General features: G+C 41.1%; 1 protein-coding gene across 1 annotated transcript; it reads right to left on the reverse strand.

Annotated features, from left to right (window-relative positions):
- Positions 1-749: 749 nt before the first annotated feature.
- LOC131670617 (uncharacterized) lies at positions 750-16,970 on the reverse strand. The gene is made up of 5 exons (XM_058946338.1): positions 16,889-16,970; positions 4,764-4,948; positions 3,243-3,720; positions 2,878-3,090; positions 750-2,069 (listed from the first exon to the last, which is right to left on the reverse strand). Exons 1-5 carry the CDS (start codon positions 16,910-16,912, stop codon positions 1,737-1,739), a joined length of 1,233 nt encoding a protein of 410 aa, XP_058802321.1. The 5' UTR covers positions 16,913-16,970; the 3' UTR covers positions 750-1,736.
- Between the last annotated feature and the right edge of the window lie 3,806 nt (positions 16,971-20,776).

The raw sequence follows: 20,776 nt of genomic DNA on the forward strand, positions 1-20,776 counted from the left end.
AAATAACTTCTTTTTTAAGTAATGAAGTTTTAATGTATTATTAATTATTCAAGTAACTTCGATTATTTGAAGACACATTTCTTAAAGCGTAATTATATGTGTATTGTTAATACAAACACAAGTTTTTGAAGGGTAAAAATAAAAAATTATCAAATATACAAATTCTTTCGATGTATATTTTTTCACAACCGTATCTTCATTGAAAATATAAAATTTTCAAATTAATAATAACGAAGTTCCCTTGAATCAATGCTTTAATTAATATTTAGCATCAACTGATACTATGAACGAACAAAAACTTCATATTTTCAAGCAACGTAGATTTGTGAATATAGTCAGCAATTTTGGAATGAACTTGACATTTGTAGCCAATCAATCTTTAGGTTGATATCAGACATCAGGTAATGCAATGAGAAAAACAATGATGGAGAATAAATACTCTACGTGGATGTATTTGGCGGAGTCGGCGCAGAAAAGTCGATCACGATCGGATAATAGTGGGACCACGTGCTACTTCGTGTTTAAGGTGCTTCGACCGAAACAAAAAGAACGGGTTATTAGGGATAAATAAATTTCTAAAATTCGATATTTTGACTGCTTATAAAAATTTCTATTATTTAGAATTTAAAAATAATTTTGAGTCAGAGTAATAAAACTACTAATAATCGTTTTTATACATAATTTTTATTCTGTATAGATTTATTTTCATACAAATATTATAAATTATACGTAATAATTATACGAATAGGCTTAAAAATAAGATACATATACATATAATTAATTGATTGAATCGGATGGAAATTCTGTCATACGTTGAAAGCAAACAACCATATAGTTTTTTGTTAAGATTTTGACTATTTAAATAAAATAATTTTGAATTTTTCAGCGTAAGTATAAAAAATTTGCTTTCAATGAATGAATTTGTTTATATATAGTCAGAAATATTTTATTGGTGCTTAAGTTTAAAAAATGTAGATTGAACTTACAGCGTAAAAAGCTTCATAGAAACCTCGCAGACAATAAAATGTCATATCATTTTGCGCAATTCATCATGGCAATAATGTAGTGATTGCCAATTGTATTGAACTCTTACATGACTTAATAATACAAATGTACTTTATACAGTTCTATAACGTAGTGTAGCGAAGAAGTGTTCAAAAAAAAGGTTAACTTTGTTAAACTAATAAAAAGTTAAGCATGGATAACTTTTTTCAAATGTTCACATAATGTCATACAAATAATCCACGCCTTCTTTTAAAAGTTGCCTTTTGCTTCCATCGAAAGTAAAATGGAGAAATCGCGTTTTGCAAAGTATCCATTTAATCTTATTGACACAACAAGTGATATAGCGAGGCGTGCCGTAAACAAGTTTGCATTACCAGCCTTCAATCTCCTTTTGTCAGAGCAAATGAAACTTCCAGTGTATAAATTTTTTCTTATCACAGTGTGTTCCAGTTCGAAAATAATCTCGAAAAATTATTAAATCTTAAAACATTAAACCAACATGCGCAAGTCGAATACTGCAGTACTTTCCAAAGCAGTCTTATCATTCATAAGTGTAATGATTCGAAACGGCAGCGTTGATTTCCGTCGATTAAAGAGTAAATCGATTGTTATGTGAAAAAAATAGTACTCACATTTCTACGTTGCGTACACAGGGCTTGTCATTTTTCAAAATACAAAATAAAAATGTTTCATTAACTCCAACGTAACCCGAACGAATAAAAATTCTCTTTCTAATTCCTGTAGATAGGTTGAGGCCGACGCGCCTGCTTTTTGCCCATGCTGCTAAGGTCGATGGTTTTACCGCTGGGTAATACAAGCTTATTCTCCTGGTAGTCGACGAAAGTATTAAGTATGTCCTGATCCTGTTGTTGAGTTTCCTCATCGCATTTGATACCAGTCTCGTAAGTGTATTCGCGTCGTACACCATCGGGATCGACGTAGCCGTATTTACCTCGAGTTATGCAATCAATGCCAATGATTTCCTCTTTGAAGGAACCATCGTCGTTTTCAAAGCCCCAGATTATCGAGCCGTCGGCTGTCTCCTCACGGTAACGCCTGATTACCTGCAAATTTTTTAATTCTTAATACACGAAGATTTTTCAATTATTGATACTTCATTTTTTAAGTAAAAATCACGGAAGCTTTGAAGTTATTAACAGTAATTGTAATTGGACGTTTTTTACACACACGTTTGATCAAATTTGCTCTTATTTATTATTTTTCCAATTTTATTTTAAATACGAGTACCTATATAATAGATATAGATTATAAAAAATGTTTTTTATAAATACTAGCATTAGATTTTTGTAATGATGAATGTTACTACTCGATACTCTAAATAATTATGAATATGTTAATATAAAGAAATTCATTTTAAAATAACAAACATAAGGAGGACGTATGTCGTTGAACTGAACTGAATGGGAACGTGCGTCAACGATAGAAGTCTGAGTCTACATTTGTCTGTTGAACAAATGGCATACGCATGTATTCTGGAATTTCCTACAATAAAAGTCCAAAGAAGATTGTATATGCGTATTAGAAACCAGTGAAGTTACACTTTAATTACACGCGAGAACTGACAAGACGATAAAAACCGCAGTTGGATAACAGTCGGAACTACCACTCACGAGTACAAGCCATTTGCAAGCGAAATTGCATACATGCTAAAAATGTTGTATAGTCAGTCGTCGTGCAGCGAAAGATGCAAAGCTGACTCAACTTGCCGTCAAATTATAAAACATCATTTCGCGAATTAAATAACCACTGTGGATGTGAGTGTATTCATGCGAAGCTTCTGAAAGATTCATCAAAGAGCGTCACTTGGCAGTCCAATTGCACGAAGAGTTCATCAACGGTTATTATATGTACCTGTGCAACGGGTTTCTTAGTTCTTCCCTCGTAGTAGCCAGACTGCGGTTTCGACTTCTTTGGCGCGACTTGAGGCCTTTGTTTCGCCAGCGGACGAGCTTCATTCAACTCGTACTCGCTGCGATCGGTGAACTGTTGCTGCTGCTGCTGCTGTTTGTGCAGTCTTACGGGCTTTTGCGGTCGGTACTGTACTGGCTGAATCACTTGGTGGATCTGCGAAAATTATATACACGAAAGGATGTGCGTTATCGTTTTTTGACAATTTTATTGGATTGCTGTACTTATAATATTTTTCGTGAACAATTATCAATTATACCTATTATTTCATCGATCAAAAATAAAAGTTAAACAATTTAATTGCCAACCTGCTCTGGGTGTATCGTGGGCGCAGTCTTGATCAACGGATGAGGAGATCTATACTGAACCGGTTGAATTTGCTGTTGATGGTACTGTCTCTCGTGTTGTTTCTCTTGTTGCTGATGCAGAAACGAGCTGACAGTGGAGGTTGGAATCGGCGATGCGACAGTCGGTGTCAGCAAGTTGCCTTGGCCACTAAATCCAGAGATAGCGCCGAGATTAGCAATCACTTGTACGACATCTTGATCCTTGTCGTTCTCCTCGCTGACGGGTTTAACTTCAGTGACAAGTTGCTGTGGCGGTGGCGTTGGATGAATCGACTGTGCGTGCACGATGTGTGGCTGCTGAATCGTTTGAATTGGAATCGCCGATGCATCGTCGTTTTGCTCGTAACTTGATAGAGCTGCCGATGATGGTCGTGAGCCGCGGATTCCCGACGTGAATACTGGCAGCTCGGGTATTGGCTCGGATGATGGACGTGGTTTGCTGATGATACATAAATATTTCTTGTAAGTTTGTAGGTTTCAGTTGCGCTTTTGATTTTGGTAACAATTTTTCGTCTATAAATGTTCTCTTTAATTTGTGAAACTCGGAACAGAGATTTCGAATTTATTTTACGTAAGCATCGTCAAAATGATAACCAAGCAATTGCTTTACGTTATCGTTTCAGCGATATTGCATCAAAAGTTATCTTTTGAAAAATTGAATCGTCAGTTAATGATGGTGTGGTCGCGGTATCAAAATGAAATTGTGCTTGAGATATAATAGCATTTTTCTTCTGATAGCTCCGAAAAGAAATGACGTATCGAAAATTAGCTTAATAGACTGAAATTCATACTATTCGTTATTGATATATCACAACAACAGGTAAAATTTTACGTATATATTTTTTTATCTAATTTTATTTTTCGATTAAATTTACTCTAAGAACACAAAACAACATCGAAATGGAAATTGTCTCGAAACTTTCTAAAAACATTGCGAGCCCTAGCTGAATTATTAGGCGTTGCTATATATATGTAATTACACTTGATAGAGACAGATAACAATAGATGTAACCCCGCACGCTAATTACACGGCACTATATAACTTTCAGTTATGAGCCTCTCAAATCATAAAGCGATCAATTAATCTTTTTGTCTCGACAACATTTTGCTTACGTAATGCTGCTCCCTCCGTGCAAATAAAATCGGAACTCGTTAAAAGCCGCACATACAGATATCTCCATATAAACGCCCACGGAAACCTTCGGACTAAATTTCTTTTACGATCCCCGCTGCTAATCACCCAGCCTCAGAGTAGTAACAAAAAAAGTACACGCTTCACGCCAATAGTAAACTGTCTCTCATTGTTGTTACTCAAGAAATTTCCAGTCAGAAAATCTCATAAGCCAGTTCTACGCGATCGATATTTTAATTAAAATCTTAATTGAAGCCGATTTCGATCGGGCGTGAAATAATATAGAAGAGCGGTGCGCGTGATACTTGTACGAATAATTGTTATGGCAAGTAGCCGCGTTAAACTCTCACTTTATTGGTATCGGCCGTCGAAATCTTTGATTGATGATAGTCGTTTGTTGGGAGGTCGGACCGGACAGTCGCGATTGCGCTTTCAGTCTTCGTGGAATTTGCAGTGACTTTTTCGGCAGTGTCGTCCCACCACCGCTTGACTCGTCGCTGTATTGCGCCGACACACAAGCACTGCACAGCAGCAACTGAAACATTCGAATGCATTCGCATGAACTTTAGATTAACAATATTTTGTTGGGTCATTTGTTAATTGACTCGAGTCAACTTGAACAATTTTTGTCACGCGCAACGAAGAATTATCGTTAGTTTCGAAACCTAAATTTTTATCGTAATCGGTTGGGTCGAAGATCATTCGTACAATAATGTATGACTAACGCGCAGAAAACTACGAACAGTGTCCACAGCAGGGAACACACTGCGATCTTATTTTCGAGTTCTCAATCTAATACAAACATTTACATTTCCGTGGTACTGCAAATGCCACTTTATTGTCGATAAATTTAACATAAATTTGCAGTTACAAAACGATCCGAGAAACATGAAAAATCCGTAAACCATGAGATCTCAAAGAGAGAGAGAGAGAGAGAGAGAAGAAGTAGTAGTAGTTTTTTTCCAAATCGAAAGTTAAAACGCATGCACTGCAAGTTGAACGGCCTTCCGCTTAGAAAGCAAAAGGCTACGCGGCGACGAGATTTATCGCAGGACAAATGAAATTCGACGATCGCGTTCCTTTTTTTTTTTCACCTAGAAAGTCTCGCAACGACTTTCTGCCCCTCCCTTTCTTATACGCGAAATTTACGTGCTGATTTGGAGAAAATAACACTTTCGATGTATGGACGTTTGGACGAATTCCAGACGGGGGAGGGGGCTCCCTTTATTTGTCGATGAGAGAGAAAGAGGTTCTCTGGTAAAGCGCCAAGTGCCATGAATTGATTGACGGGTATACTACAGACAGCTTGAGAATAAAGATGGGCGTAATAGCGATTGCGTAAGAACTATTTTCTTTTAAAGAACTTATTGTTTTATCGATATTACGTGACGTATAATTTTCCGATGACTGTAAATATATCTAATTATTATTTTTCATCTATATCCTTACGATAATACATTGTTAGGTGGATCTTTAAGCAATCATAATTGAAAGATGGTTAATGGATTTCATAAAGATACTGAAAGATGTCCATACATACAATAATTACGGATGTACCCTGGAGAAAGAATGATTACATGACCATAATCCAGCTTGAAAAATCGTGATAAAACTCTCATATTATAACAAGTTTACGAGCGTCAATTCGTACAGCCTGCGAATTAAAAGTGACAGGCCACGCGCAAACGCAGGTCTGGCGAGCTCGTAAACGTCCAAACGGCGTAGGTATCAGTGCAACCGATCGTTTCATTTTTGGTCGACTATTTGCACAAGCTTGCGACGGGTTTTGTAATAATATCGCGCGTAATTGCCCGCAACTTCTTCCGGCGTCCCGCTGCCGTGCTCGAGAAAGAATTTGGCCGGTGCAAAAATACGTAAGTTTTTGTTCGTGCCGCACGAAGACCCCTTTGTTATGTGCGCACGGTGAAAACCTCGCGCACCTGCGCTCCGGGAGTTCAAGGTCTGCTGAATGTCTGATGAGCGTCCCGTGCGTGTAATGCCTATGGTTTTCTCTCGGCACGGCAACCGGCTGTTCTAGTTCATGCCTCTCTGTTATTTTTTATTTTATTTTATTTTTTTTTTCCGTTCGCTCTATTCTCGGGCTCAATTGGTTATTATGATCGCGAATGACGCTCGAGGCTTGATGAGATATTAAGCGACCCGAGAGAAATTTTATGGATCACGTTTTCATAATGACCTTGAGGCAATTTTACAAGATGGCACGACGCAGCCTAATTATCTATTTATGTGGCATTGAACTACAGCGTGGAAATAGCGATAGACTTTTTTTCATTCGAGTGCGAGTTGATTGAACGTTCTTATTTATACTTGAAGTGTAACTTTCCTTTCAAGAAGCGTATCGAATTGTTTCGTATGTGTGAAGTCAAGTGAAATCTGAATCGTTGTAGCAAAGTTCCTGAGTTGTAAAGTAACCGATCTATTATTGTATGAAAACTTTTTTCTTTCTTTCAGTCATAAATACCTTATGAAATGAATATGTGGGCGTGATATTTTCTACGTTTGCTGATACTTTATGAATGGCAATTTCCAGCGCATTCACTTTGAGTGAATAATGAGAGGAAAGGCATGCCAAAGTGACGCGTGAGAATTTCAATTTCATCTTCGTCTTGGTGATTTGGCCTCTTCTGTACTTTGCAGTCGTCATTAAAGTCGCGAAAAGCCATCTTTGATACACAGCTCGAGCAACCAAAACGAAACATTTCACTTGCCATAAACGCCGCATTTCACGCTATAAGACACACTCTCAAGCCAATCTTTTTCGCATCTCGTGTAATTGCGCTCAGCTTCATTACGAAAACAGAAATTTAATATTGCTCTTTTTGCGCTTGCAGACTAGCGAGAGGCATTTGCATTGTATCTCTGCGACTTCTAAACGAAATCACGATCGCCCGATAAATCACGTGTACCTTCTTTCATCGAAGCAATTAAGTATAGTGCACCAGCTTAATGAAAATACGTGAAAAAAGTTATTTGAGTTACCTACAGATTGAATTCACTTAGCAAACGATCGTGCAAAAAAGTTACGTGTGTCAGTGTAATTGAAATCATGACATGTCGTCATTAATTCAATAATAGGAAAAATTAGAAGTAACTGTTGTTTTTCTGCGCTTTCGATAATTGAAAAAGCCTTAGGAGATTTCAATTTGCAATCCCGAACTAATAAAGCCAATCTCATAGTGAATATATTTAGTGACGATCTTTTTACGTAAAATATTTAATATACGCGCAGTTGAGTCGTAACTTGAAAGCTTTTGACGTGATTCGAAAGTCGTCAGTTCTCGTGCAGGCAGCAACGAGCGAAATAAATTATTAAAAAATGCAAGTGCACACGCGAGATCTCTGGGAAACTGTGTTGGTAGACTGCGCCTGTATATATATAGATGAAAAAAAATTCTCATACGCGAGTATAATAAACTAGAAAAAAAGAAAAACGTTATATTACCAAAAAGTCTACGCGAGATATTAATGCTTATGAGAGAAAGAAAGAGAGAGAGAGAGAGCCATATTCTCGCCGTTCGGTTAATAAGGTGAAATTTTTGTATGTTTTTTTCGCTACAACGATAATCACTCAACGATTTCACACGCGGTAATTCGTCGTCTCCGCGCGAAAAAATCTCCAATCGAAAGCGCATACAATGCATTAAGTGATCAATGGCGAAAGAGGCACCACTCCAAGTACAATAAATATACCGCTCGTATTTGAAATATGGCGACGTGGCGCCATGGGAAATTTTGCGCCGAAAAAAAGAAAAAAATGCATGGTCGACGGTGTCACCTGTATAATTTTCCATTCAGATCGCACGTAAGCTTTGCGCGCGTCGGCGAAACAAAAGCTTTGTGTCTATTCATCGAGTTTCGAAATGTACCAGAGATCATTGGAGTTCCCATGACGTAAGCCTGCTACGGAATATTCGGACCTCGACAAATTTCGTTCAGCTGGCGACCTGCAACGAACGAGTAGCTGAGGCACACACATACACACACGCGCAAAGGAGGAGTTCAGTGCGTGAAGGTTGCGTAAACTTTCACTGAAAGGCGCAAGGCGGACGACAAGTGATTATGTAGGATCGCTGGAAGCTACCGGTTAATGATTTTTTTTTCAGCAGGTCGATGCAAAAGTTACGCAGTCACGAATGGCTGTACCGACCGTTCTTTCGCTCTCGCTGATCTCATTAGCAACGCCTTTATGGGAGAGACTCGCGAATGAGCCGAATCAAGCAAATGCTTTTCGAGCATTGGAAGTTCAATTTTGTTTGGCTTTTTTCGAAAAACTACAAATGTATAGTCTTTTGGTACATGCGGGTCACGTGTAATTTTGTGTATGTGCGTCAAGGAGTGTTTTTCACTGAAATATACGTTGAATTTTTGAAGGTCTACCCTTGCTTAAAAGTTACTGAAACTCTTTTAAAGCTTTAAATGACCATTTCAGTTTTGATTTAACAAAATCAAAACTACACTCGTAAAAGATAATTGAGCTCTTATTAGAAGGATTGGAACTACGATTCTTATCATTATGCTTAGTTTCAATTTCTATATATCCCTATTAATTTTTTAGTTATAACTTAACTCCACAAAATATTTAAAAAACGCAGTAATTATATTAACAATTTTTTTAGTTCAACAATTGATATTCCAGCGTGGGCAGGCGTAATTGACCGTTTGGAACATTGATTCTTTATAAGGAGCTAAACTGAAATTCCGTAATTTTTTTTCCTTTCTGCACTTTTCTCCTACTAACTCTATTACGTACCTTGTACGTGTCCTATTACAAGAAAAATCTACACCACCGACACAAGGCATACAATTCTATTTTTGTTCGTCATCGCATCTTCATAATGTGCCACTCATACACCCTTTTGTGAAACAAATTAAATTTCTTTGCACTCGCCGAAAACTTTTTTCTTTTTTTATTAGGCAATCTTTCATAAAAGCCACAATAAAATTGGCTCATTAGTTCCTTTGGAATTTCAGTCGGCTCCTAATGTGGTTTTTTCCTCGGGCAATTAAAGGCGAACCTTGTTATCCTTAAAAAAAAAAAGATATCGTTGCTATTTTCAGAACTTTCAAAATCTAAAACATATGCCTTTCTACGTAGTTGTAGCCGCCTGTAATTACACGATTCCGCGCTAGCTTGTCGTTAGCAACACTAAATACCCGAATTAAGTACTGGCAGCCGCACTTGGCAAAGAGTTTACATAAACGTCTCGGGTTATCACTATCAATCGCGGCGATCATCGCCCGGTCACAATTCAATGCATCGCTAAGAACGAGCTTTTTACGTAACGTCGCGGTATAAAAATTACCGAAGGCATAATCCGTGGCATTGGAGGGGAGGCCATCCGAAGTGTGCGATTTCATAGTTCGATCAAGGCTGCGAGCGGGCGCCCCGATCGAAAAAACAAGTGCTGCGGATCATGACGCGGATCCAGTTTTTACTGGTGCCGCCCGCCGCGAACAAAAGCCTCCGGTTACTCTCTCGCGTAGCAGTCTCTGGCTACAGCTTAGCCGCGTAGGATAACAAGCTATTCGCAACGTCAATCCGCGTCACTTTGGCGGAGGATTGTCTCTAGTTTCGTTGCCCGGCGCCGTTCCCGGCGAGGCGGCTCTGTAAGCGACCGATGCTTGCGACGACGATTTGCCGAAAGCTTAAAAATGGCCAGCGCCGAGACACAAGTTCACCGAGAGAAGTACGGAGCTAGTGTCAAGTAGCTAAATTTATCGAGTTAATTTACGTACAGAAGATTTGGTGTCTTCGTTACACGCGAACAGTGACGGTTACGTTGGCTTTGCACATGTCCCTCTGGCTTTCGTTGCACTGCGTTTATACGGAACATGCAATTTTTCTTTAAAATTTTCCTTCCGAAATATTTACATCTTTTACCAGTTCGACTGTAGTTCTGCATTCGCGCAGTTTTTACGACAGCATGGCAGTGATAAATGAAAAGCTGTAGGTACAATCGAAAATTGTTGATGAAAGTTAATGATTGGCGATAGTAAAGGAACAAAAACCTTTTTCCAGTGCGCTTTTTATTCCGTTTATGGATTGTCATAGACTTTAGGTAACGAGCCTCGTTTACGCGTACAGATGAACATGAGGTAACGAACACACCTGCGACTTATCAATTCTGTCGAATAGCCGTTGGCTTGTAACATTTCGATTACCGATTTCTTACTGAAATGATGATGAAGCTTTTTGCTTTTAGTTTTTTAGCAAAGAATGATTCATTAATAAAGAACATCTGGCTGCAAAACATTTATCGATATAAATAAAAATCTAACAAGGTAAGAGAAAAAACAGGTTCTAACGTTTGACTTCAATAACTACAACGTAATTTAAAAATACTAAATTCCCGCAAATTGTCTGTTAAAAATGTAAACGTTGCAAACCGTCTAATTTAAATAGTGTAGTGTTCGTCCATATTCAATCCAACGTTTGCGTGTACAATAGGCAAAGAAACAAAATACCTGTTCATCTGTTTTTTGTTACTCCAAAGTCAGATATAAACAGAATCAATTTAAATTAACATTTGAAAACTTTCGAATGCAGTCAATGTTGGCAGTTTACACGCTACACCGTGAAAGCGGGTTTAAATAGAAACTCCATACTTGAAACACATCAAAACGTAATTAATATAGCTCGATGTCGAAAAAGACAACAAGCAAAAAATAATATTTTTCGTTCGATCGACTACGTATTTTAACAATTGAGCTAACGCCCGTACACGAAAAAATTAACATAATTCGTTGTCTATATATATATTATATATATATATATATATATATATATATATAGCATTGCCGCGTACAGGCAGGCGCCGTGAAAGCTATTTACCATCTTACGAGCTGATCAGAGTCAACGCGGCGTGAAGGAGTCGGTTGCTGTTGCTCCATATAAGCCTCGAGAGCCCAGGGAAATTACGGAGCCGTATGCACGCTTCCAGCCGCGTGGCTTGATAATGCTTTGCCACTCGTGTCATTACACCTCTCTCTCGTTTTTTTCAATTTTCGCTAAAGCAGCTTTGTCCTGTCTCCGCTTCGCTTCTGAAAAGACGGTCAGTCGCGCGCGCGCGAGCTGCAATTTGGCGCGAGGCGCGGTAGATCGGGGAGAAAAACAAGTCCAAGAACGCGGAGTTACTCGCGCGAGATAGCCATCGGGTACGAGAGATCACAGCGCGCCTGCTCGCAGAGATAAGTGCATTCGCATTGTTCTCCCGCGGTTTGCCGCCGTGGAATTTAGCGCTGAGCGTCATAATTCATTCATTTCTGCAACGCATTATCGATCACTATGGGCGCATTTTTCACTCGCGAGTCGTATAATATTTTTGTTGTGGCCGCGGCTCTCGCGACTCGTTTTAGAAAGTGGCGATAGCAATATGAGCGAGTGCAAATAAAAGACGTTGGCAAGGAAATGGGCTCGCCGAGCTGGCTCCGTTTGGAAAATAAATTAAAATCCATGCGTGAAGTTTCAATGAAACTTTGCTGGAGGGGAGGGGCCGGGGGGTCGGATGGACGCGTTCCCTATAAATCTCTCAAGGTTAAGCTCGTTGGTTTTGCAAACTCGATAAAACCGTTGGCTGGGTGCCGAAGGAAAGAGGATGACGAAATGCGGCACAACAATTTAGCTTCGCTATAGGCGAACGCTGCGATTTTCTTCCCCCACGCAAACTACGCAGCCGCGACAGTGTGCAATGCGAGAAATAGCTTCGCACTCCAATATCGCCTGACCACGCGGGAATGTGACCTTACGCGAGCTGAACCGTGCGCAGTCTAACGCCCATTGTTTCGAACGGGTCCAAGCGCGCTAAGTTGATCTCTCTTTCGAACGCCTTAGCTCTCTTCTCATTGGATTAAGCGTACATCCATCAATCGACGACAAACTTGTTTGATTGACTCCTTTTATCGCCATAAGAATGCCTACAATAACGCGGCTCAATCTCCGCGATACGTTTGAAATTCCACCGAGAAAACAATGATACGTCGCCGTCGACGAACGACGCTCGACAAATAGCCACGCACAGCCTACTCCTTCGGGAAATTCCAAACACGCATCCTTCGAGGCGATCGAACGAATGGTAATCGCGACTCGCCACGTAGGAACATTCCTCGCAGCCCACGCGTTCGCGGGCGCGAATTTGCCCGAGGTATGCGGCATTACGCGGCTCCACAGACGAGTGGCCCGCCGTTTATCGGCAGCTCGGCGAACGGATCGAGATCGCAATTAAAGATTCGCGAGACAGATGGAAGGCACGCGCGAAATGTCCGCCATTCGCCGGCCGAGCGATAGATATGCGAATGACTCGCCGATCGAGGAAAGAAAAAAGTTCGCGTACGTACGCGCGCTGCCGATCGCGCTCTCAGCGTGTAATCGCTCGCGGGGGTGCAGCCGATCGAAAACAAAGAAAGAGGAACGCGTACGGTCGAAATAATTCGTTGATAGAAACGAAGTCGCCGCGGTACGAAAGGAACGTGCAACGATATTGACTCGAGAGCAGCAGTGGAAAAATAAAGAAAAACGGCTACAAGCCCTCTCGGTAATAGATACACTTGCAGAGAGATAAGGCCTAGGAGTTGGCACGCTCTCTCAAGGTGAAAGTGCTCGACATATCGAAGAATTTCGTTTCCGTATGGGCTGCGCGCAGGCCTTTTCCGCTCCTCGCGAGTAATAACAGCGGAGCGCGAGCCGCGGCAAGAGCGCGGGTGTCATGAGAAAGTTTTCGCGCGACGCGTGCTTCTCTTTTCCTTCTGGCGTCGTCGTTCCGCGGTCGTTTCGGGCGAAGAGCTACTTGCCGAAAGTCATTTCGCGCTTCTTTATCCTCGACGGTATGGCGATTCAGAGGCTAGAAGATATGGGCCGAGTGAGTTTTCCCAACTCGTTGGGCTCGAGTTCTACGATGTCGCTCGCTCGTCACTTGAAAAACCGCCCCGCGGTCGATGTCAAAATACCCTCTCGATACGACGGCACTCGACGGCGACGGAGGCTCCTATCGGCCGACCGAACGCAGCAGCGTGAAAGGCGCGTGCTTTGATTTGAAAATATTTTCACAGCCGGTGCACCGCGAGCACTCGCTTAAAATTGTAATGCGATGCGGCGATAGATGAAAAGCCGCTGGTCAGATCGGTGGAGCGAGCGAAATACAAGCGCGAGCAATTATAGCGCGCACGCGTCGCTTTTGAGCGTGAGAAGACGCGAATCGCTAATTGGCCGCGAGAGAGAGAGAAAGAGAGGGAAAAAAGCCGACAAGTAGGTCGTCAAATCGCGTAGGTGATCTTGACCGTGAAAGTGAAACTCACGGTGAGGAGGGGGAGGGACGCCGCACGTTGTAGACAATGTGCGGGGATGCGCGCGTTCGCGAGAAATTGAACGAGAGCGAGCAGATTGCCGGCACCGATAGGACAATAAATTATAACTCAATAGAGCTTTTCTGTCGTCTATCGTGCTCTTATTAAAAAGTAGAAATTCTCGAAGCGATGGTTGGTCGAATCGCATCGTATTTCCGTTGTAGAAAGTATATACAGGCCAAGACTGAGAATTAAAAAGAAGTATATGGCTCTGAGCAAAGTAAAAAAAAAGAAAAGAAGCGTTGGAACCAAGTTAATACGTTAAATGTTTGTCCTATTCGCCGGGTGATTATCAACGTGCGATTTCTTCGCGGAAGCTAAGAAATTCTCGGACTTTATGTAATTTATATATCTGTATACAGACAACACACGTACAGACATATTTAAAAGTCGCTCGACGTGTATTGCTTGCGCAACTCACTGTACTATCTCGCGCGTGTTAGTCGAACGCTTACGCGCACCGCAGTCTTGGGATATAAAGCTAAGTTCGTTCTGTTTGGTATATGTCCACGATCCGGATTCTGCGCTCTCTGCCCTTATACAATTGCCAACGAGAACACGGGGGGATTTTGAACACGAGAGAGACGATCGCTATGCGTGCACTGCTCGCGCGCCCGTGTATCTGATTGTTTTGTGCTTGTGGGTTGTACGTTTTGTATGGTAATCCAAGTGCAAGATCACGTTGCTGCTATGACGGAAAAGAAAAGAAAATAACGAAGGCATTCGTTGAATGTACTTTTCGATGGTATAGCTTTGTAACGTTACAACGCTTTTACTACTGAATGGACATTTATCGAGGGGTACATCATTTAAAATCATTTTTCCCCACACTTTTAATGTCTGTCATTTTTACATTCCATGAAGAATTGTAAACAATTCGATGCACTATTAACGATAGAGTACGCTCTTTCGCAACACAAATCCTCCTGAACTATTTTTCGGCAATAATGTCACGGCGTTTCTCAATAAAAAAAAAAATCCATTTTATAAATCGAAAAAATACTACGAGCTGGCAGTGTGATGGTGCCAGAAGGGGGTTACAAATGAATTGCATCAAAAGTAGAATCCGTCGTAAGTACCGAAAATTCCGCTTGGCCATTTTGTCACGCAGCGGTGGCTTGCGCGAGGGAAAAACAAGCCGATGAAAGCCGGTTCTCTCGCTATAGCCGTATCGAATGATGAAACATGCCGCTCGCGCGCATGTTCTCTGTCTATTAATTTGAACTTCGGAAAAGTCAGTTGGCAAATCTTCGTTTAGCAGCAACAGCAGCAAAAATCGCCGTGATTTTTGGCGTAAATTTTATAGGCGCGCGAGTTAGCGACGAGAGCTTAATGTTTCGGAGTGTGTAATGCATGTTTACACCTATTACGTAAGAGAGGGTTCGGACAGCTGTGCGGCAATCTTTTTTTTTCGCTTCGCGATGAAGTGCTTTTTAATCTCTGGGATTGTATTACTGAGACGCGCAGGATTTGTAACATTACACATCCCGTTCGATTTTTATTCTACAAGATTTGGCCTCCGTTGCGTAAAGTCGGGTTGTCAATTAATGCCCGATAGATTTCAAATGAGTTAACGATTGCGCATACGAGGTAATCCGCGCGTAGTTCCTATACTCCCTTGATAAGGGTTGGATCTCCATTCCACACCTGTGGAGAAGGAGGCTGGGCATTCCGACGGGCGAATTATCAGTGATGTCGAAAGACGCGAGTGCGTGCAAATTGCTGAAGGCGCAAGAAAAATGGAACGAGAAGTCACGCCGATGCGATTATACAAAGTCAATGGCCGCTAATTTTCATTATTTTTACGATCGCCAAGAGAGAAAAAAAATGAAGGCACAATAGAAATTTAACAACGTTCCCCCGTTGGGAACATTTTACGGTATCAGTATGAATAGTGCTCTGGAGAATTCGCATTGAAAGACTTTAAAACGAACGGGAAAAAAAAACGCGCGTCAAGGAAAGTTGAAAATAATACTCACTATATAACGCAACTTCCTGGGGGTCCTGCGGCGAGAGAAAGACACAATTCCAAATTCCATATCACGAACGCGCAAATATTTATACGAGCGCGTTTTAGATCGCGGCGCTTACAATGTCCTTTACATAATGTAGCTTTTGAGAGAGAAATGGCCCCTCCCGCGTTATATAAATCACATTGTGTTCATTATGTGCGCATCGAGTTATATATATGTATAGGTTGGCATTAGCGTCGTTTTGATCTAAACTTTGATATTTTAATATTTAGAAACACACAAATGTTGCTCGCAAACGATTGTTTCGCAAGAGTAATTTGCATGCGATCGGTCTCGAAGCCCTAAAATTTCCGCGCGGCTTGCAGGAGAATGACAGGCTTTTGGACAGTTTCAACTCGGAAATGGTCCTTTTTTGATTTCTTGCGTGACCAAACCATTTCGATTTAATTAGTGTCTTTTTGCTTTTCTGAGTGGAATTGTATTACGTGCGCTGGGATTTCTTTTGAGATCGTGAGTGAGATGACAAAGGACTTACGACGAAATTATGCATTTCTGGTAACAATTGTTGCAGAATGATTCTCATTTGCTTGACGAGATTTCAAATTTTGTTATAATTTTATGGTTAAAAAATCATCATGTATCAGTACTGAATAAAAAAATGCTTCGAAAAATGAAGAATAAATATTGCCCTTGTCGTAAAGCTAAATTAATATAATTAATTTACATAGAAAAAGTTACATAAGTTACTTTCTAACGTTGGAAATTTGCTGAGCCAACTTGATGAATACATTTAATTTGAACTGAATCCTAAAATCATTGAGCTGTCAAATGGCAAGAGGCAAGGATAAAAATTTCCAAAGTAAATAGCGTTTGCACAACGACAAGCAGACTGATTGGCAAGCGAGCATTACGAAAACGTGATTGGGGAGAAAAATGACATCGAACGAACACAAGCTAGGTGTAACTCGATCATCCCTGCCTAACGCTGAATTGGGAAAAGCCCATTGACACGTCTGTCTTGGCTTCGCTCGCGCTGTCATTGGCCGTACGTAATCACAAGTGCCCGGGACACATCCTTGCTTTGTCACACTCGCGAGCGACGGCGGCGCGGCAAAATTTGAAAACTCGCACTCGGTACTTACGATGAATGCAGGGCGCAATTCCATTGTCACAATATAAAAGTTATCTGAATGTATGTGTACGAGTGGTGTCCCTTGGTGCACTAGCGCGGGCCGGGCAACCGCCTCGAGTTCTTATACTTGTATCCCTCTCCGCGGCCAGAAAAACCGAGTGAGAGAGCGCTCTCTCGCTCTTTCGTTCTCACTGGCTTGTGCGCGCGGCGGCCACGCCGCGCGCACTTTCCTTTGAGCTTATGGACAAATGCCGACGACCGTTGCACTGCCTACACCACCTAGCGAAACTGATTACATGCTCCTCCAGTTGACAGTCGGCTCGTTAGGTATGACGTGATAGCGATTCGCTCATTTCGGAAGATGCTAGTTTGTTTTCAGCTCTCTTCGTCGAGTGGTTGTGCGACAAACTGGTCGCGATAAAAATTACATTCGTGCCAAGGCTGCGATCGTATTCGCGAAAATTCATTATTGGCCAAGTGTGTCGTCATATCTTAACGGTTAATCAATGTTTTTAGTGGACTTGAGTGTAGTCATTTCGAATTTAAAGGGAAAGTGACGAAAAGAAAAAGAAAAAACTCCTATCTCTACTGCCAAGCTTTTAGTTTTCCGATCCTCGTCTCAGTTCGACGGCGTCGCAAGGAAAAGGAAGCGCGCGTCTATGTCAAAGCGTTGCGCGTGCTTTCTATATGCAGTGCGCAAGAATGATGCGTCAAAGTGTAAGCACAGTGATTTGCTTTCAGCGAAAAGTAGATGGTAAAGTCAATCGTTAACCGACACTCCTGGCAGCTTGAGTACAGTTATAAAATACGCATACTACATTGCCTGTCGATGAATTAATAATTATGGATCATAAAACACTGCGAATTTTTATTCAACGTTTTGCGTACGTCACAGGTAATACACGGACATACGGCTCTTTACTTTCGTAAGAAAGAAAGTTCAAGTTTACCGAAGTTTCCATACGTCACGTAAATGTAATACTTATGAAGTTTGATTTTGAGAAAGATTATACCTCGAAGCAGTTCGAAGGTTGATCGCGTATGCGCGGAGACAATAGCTCCTGTCGACGAAGTTACGATTCTACCAACGCGTCGATCAAAGCAGTTACGGACTTTTTATTTCCCGAGTTGTTACATTCAATTGACGTATTTTGCAGAATCGCGGAAAAAAAGAGCTTCTTAAAACTTTCACCGCGCGTACGGGCGTCTTTAGAATTTTATTTGTGCTTTCTCTGTCTCTCTCGGAAAAAGAAACCAGAAGCTTTGGGATCGCAAGCGAAATGATCCGAAACGACGTGCGGCTGCATACTTTGAAGATGGTAAGTAAAAGGGAGGTGTGCTACGAAATTTTAATTAGCTTGGCTGACTGTTCAGGGTTCCTTGTCTCATCGACTCGAGTGATTTTGTACGCAAGCAGTGCCAGCCGATGGAAAGTGTGAAAGGAATATATCTTTTTGAGTTTGTAGAGAAAAAGCAGAAGGTGCAAAGTTTCACGGAAACTATTGAGATTTGGAATTACGATGTTACGTTTGTTTAAAGACAGAGTGCGTTCTTGAATAATTATGTGAACTGTTCTGCTTAATCTGATAAATATAATACAGTAGTAGAAGGTATTATGGTCAAATGTTGAAACGATATTTTAAATTGTTATATATTTGCCTGCAAACTCATAGATATAAATGGTTGGAAATAAATTGTCTGAAAACAAAAGATAACAAGTTTTTTCATGAATTCAATACACTGTCACATATTGGGGTCCGCGCAGAAAAATTATGAGAAGAGAGTTTCACAAGATTATCGTTTCATGCTTAAAATGAACAATTATAAAATATAAGAGAAAAATAATATGTTCTAGGAAAAATGGCTGATAAAATGTTATACTTGGCTGATATTGACGTCTACCCGTCCGCTCTGTTAGATTTCCACGGGTATTATTTTCAAACAAGAAACGACGCACGACCCAGAAGGCATCCAAGTTTTATTTCGCTTCTGCTTTGCCTGCGCAATCAATGAATCTTCAGCTGACCGGGTCTGCACGCACTGCACTTCGCAATATCCCTTTCCTTCGCAGGACAGGCGACGCGATGATGAGGGACATTTTTCAGAGTCTGCACTTTGCGGTTTGTCCGCGCGCGTATGAGCGCCGACGCGTGAGTGCAAAAGTGTGTCGGAATTGCGTAATTTTTTTCCTCCTCAAAGGAGGCCAATTTCGAGTACGCGAGAGCGGATTAGCTTGCGAAGATTGATTATTAGCGAGCGTATTTACGAGCGTTTCGGCCCAATAACGCAACAATTAACGCTAATCTGCTGCGCGTCGTAATTAAAGTTGCGCGAAATAATCGTTTGGAACAAGAGGATCGCGCGTGGGACGAGCGAAAATGCGCGGCCAGATATGAACATCGAGACTTTAATTCCTCCGCTCGAAGTGGCAGTTGATGAAAGCTTCGACGCGGAGAACGTCCTTTTCTCTTTCGATCGATCGTCGTTTCGCAAACGACGTACACTGATTTTCGTGACGTAACGCGATGCACTGCACGCATCCAAAAGTGGTTTAAGGGTAATTCCAGCCTCTCAGTGCTATGCCGTCCGGGAGTACGTAGGACCGGCAAGCGCAATAAAATAACTGCGACGTTCTTGAAATGCGCTTATACGTGCCATTTTATCTTTCAATGCAAACAATTTTATTACCAGGCAATTAAATATTCAATTTTGCAGGCTGATGGGCGAAATCGATTACGAATTTGTTCATGCCGTCGAAAAGCAAAGGTAGATTGGATAAAAGCAAAGGCAATTAGTAGATTTCTGGAACGTGAAAAAATATGAGGATTTGAAAATTTACGCCATGAAAAAATTCGTAGGTGAAAACGTGCTTTCGGATTTCGTAATTTTTAAAGATACTACTCAAAGTTTACGAGCTTCTTCATCTGGCATTTGCGAAACTAATGTAAATAATGATTTTTCCTACGTGCAGAAAGCTTCGCTGTAACATACGAAAACGGCTTTGAACTCGTAGATGTTGCCACTAATATACCGCAAAATTTGTAAATAATGCATTAGACGCTTTTTATGTTTTAAAATCTTCAATAATTACAATAAGTATGTGACTGTAAGCTATAAAAATTTAGTCCGCGCACGTTTTGAATTTCCCTATATCTTCGTAATATTCGCGCGAGCTTGCTTTTTTTGTCAAGCTAGCATGAATTAATTTTTGTCGCTATCGAGTTACACAAAAGAAGCTTACCAAATTTGCGCATACAGACAAAGGTGCGCAACACGCGCGCACACACGTATGCATGTGTATGTGACCGCGCAAAAATCTTTCAGAGAAATTCGCGACTAAATGTGTCAGTTCTATCGCACATAATCACAAGCCAATCGAGACGCAAAGGATACATATAATAGCAACAGCTCAGCGGATACAACATGACAATTCACATATAATTATTTTGGGGCGTCGTAACGCGCAAGTGGATCGACCGCGCTAGACTTGACTGCGAGCTTGGCTGGCATGACGCAGGGGGTCGCGCCAGTCTTGATACTTTGGCGTCCTTTGACTTCTTGGAAGCGGTGCTGTATCGCGAGGCTTTGGTGCACCTACACGGACGCGAATATTGTAGCGAGCATTTTCGCGAGAAAGAGATTCGATGAAATTTTTCCCTCGCTCTTCATTCTTTATTGGTTGCGATCGATTTTTCGTTTTATGGCATTACGGTGCTGCTCGTTACAGCGATGCCTTACATTGGCACTGAAGTACTTATGAGTAACACGAGTTTTGACGAAAAGCTGATGAAAACGAGTTTGTTCGCTGCATGTGACGTCGGTGATCCGTATTACACATGTTCCATTGAATAGTTGCGAAACGCCACATCGAACGATTGCAGAAATGCTATACCCGTTT

Source organism: Phymastichus coffea, unplaced genomic scaffold (assembly GCF_024137745.1).
Source record: "Phymastichus coffea isolate CEN01 unplaced genomic scaffold, Cenicafe_Pcof_1.1 PCOF00112, whole genome shotgun sequence".
Classification (NCBI taxonomy): Eukaryota; Metazoa; Arthropoda; class Insecta; order Hymenoptera; family Eulophidae; genus Phymastichus; species Phymastichus coffea.

Bases quoted from the DNA above. Each gene is read 5' to 3' on its own strand.
- LOC131670617 (XM_058946338.1), bottom strand. From the start codon at position 16,912: ATGGAATTGCGCCCTGCATTCATC. The intron at 4,949-16,888 runs GTAAGTACCGAG...CGAATGTTTCAG, and splicing joins AATTGCGCCCTGCATTCATC to TTGCTGCTGTGCAGTGCTTG. The intron at 2,070-2,877 runs GTACATATAATA...AAAAATTTGCAG, and splicing joins CTAAGAAACCCGTTGCACAG to GTAATCAGGCGTTACCGTGA.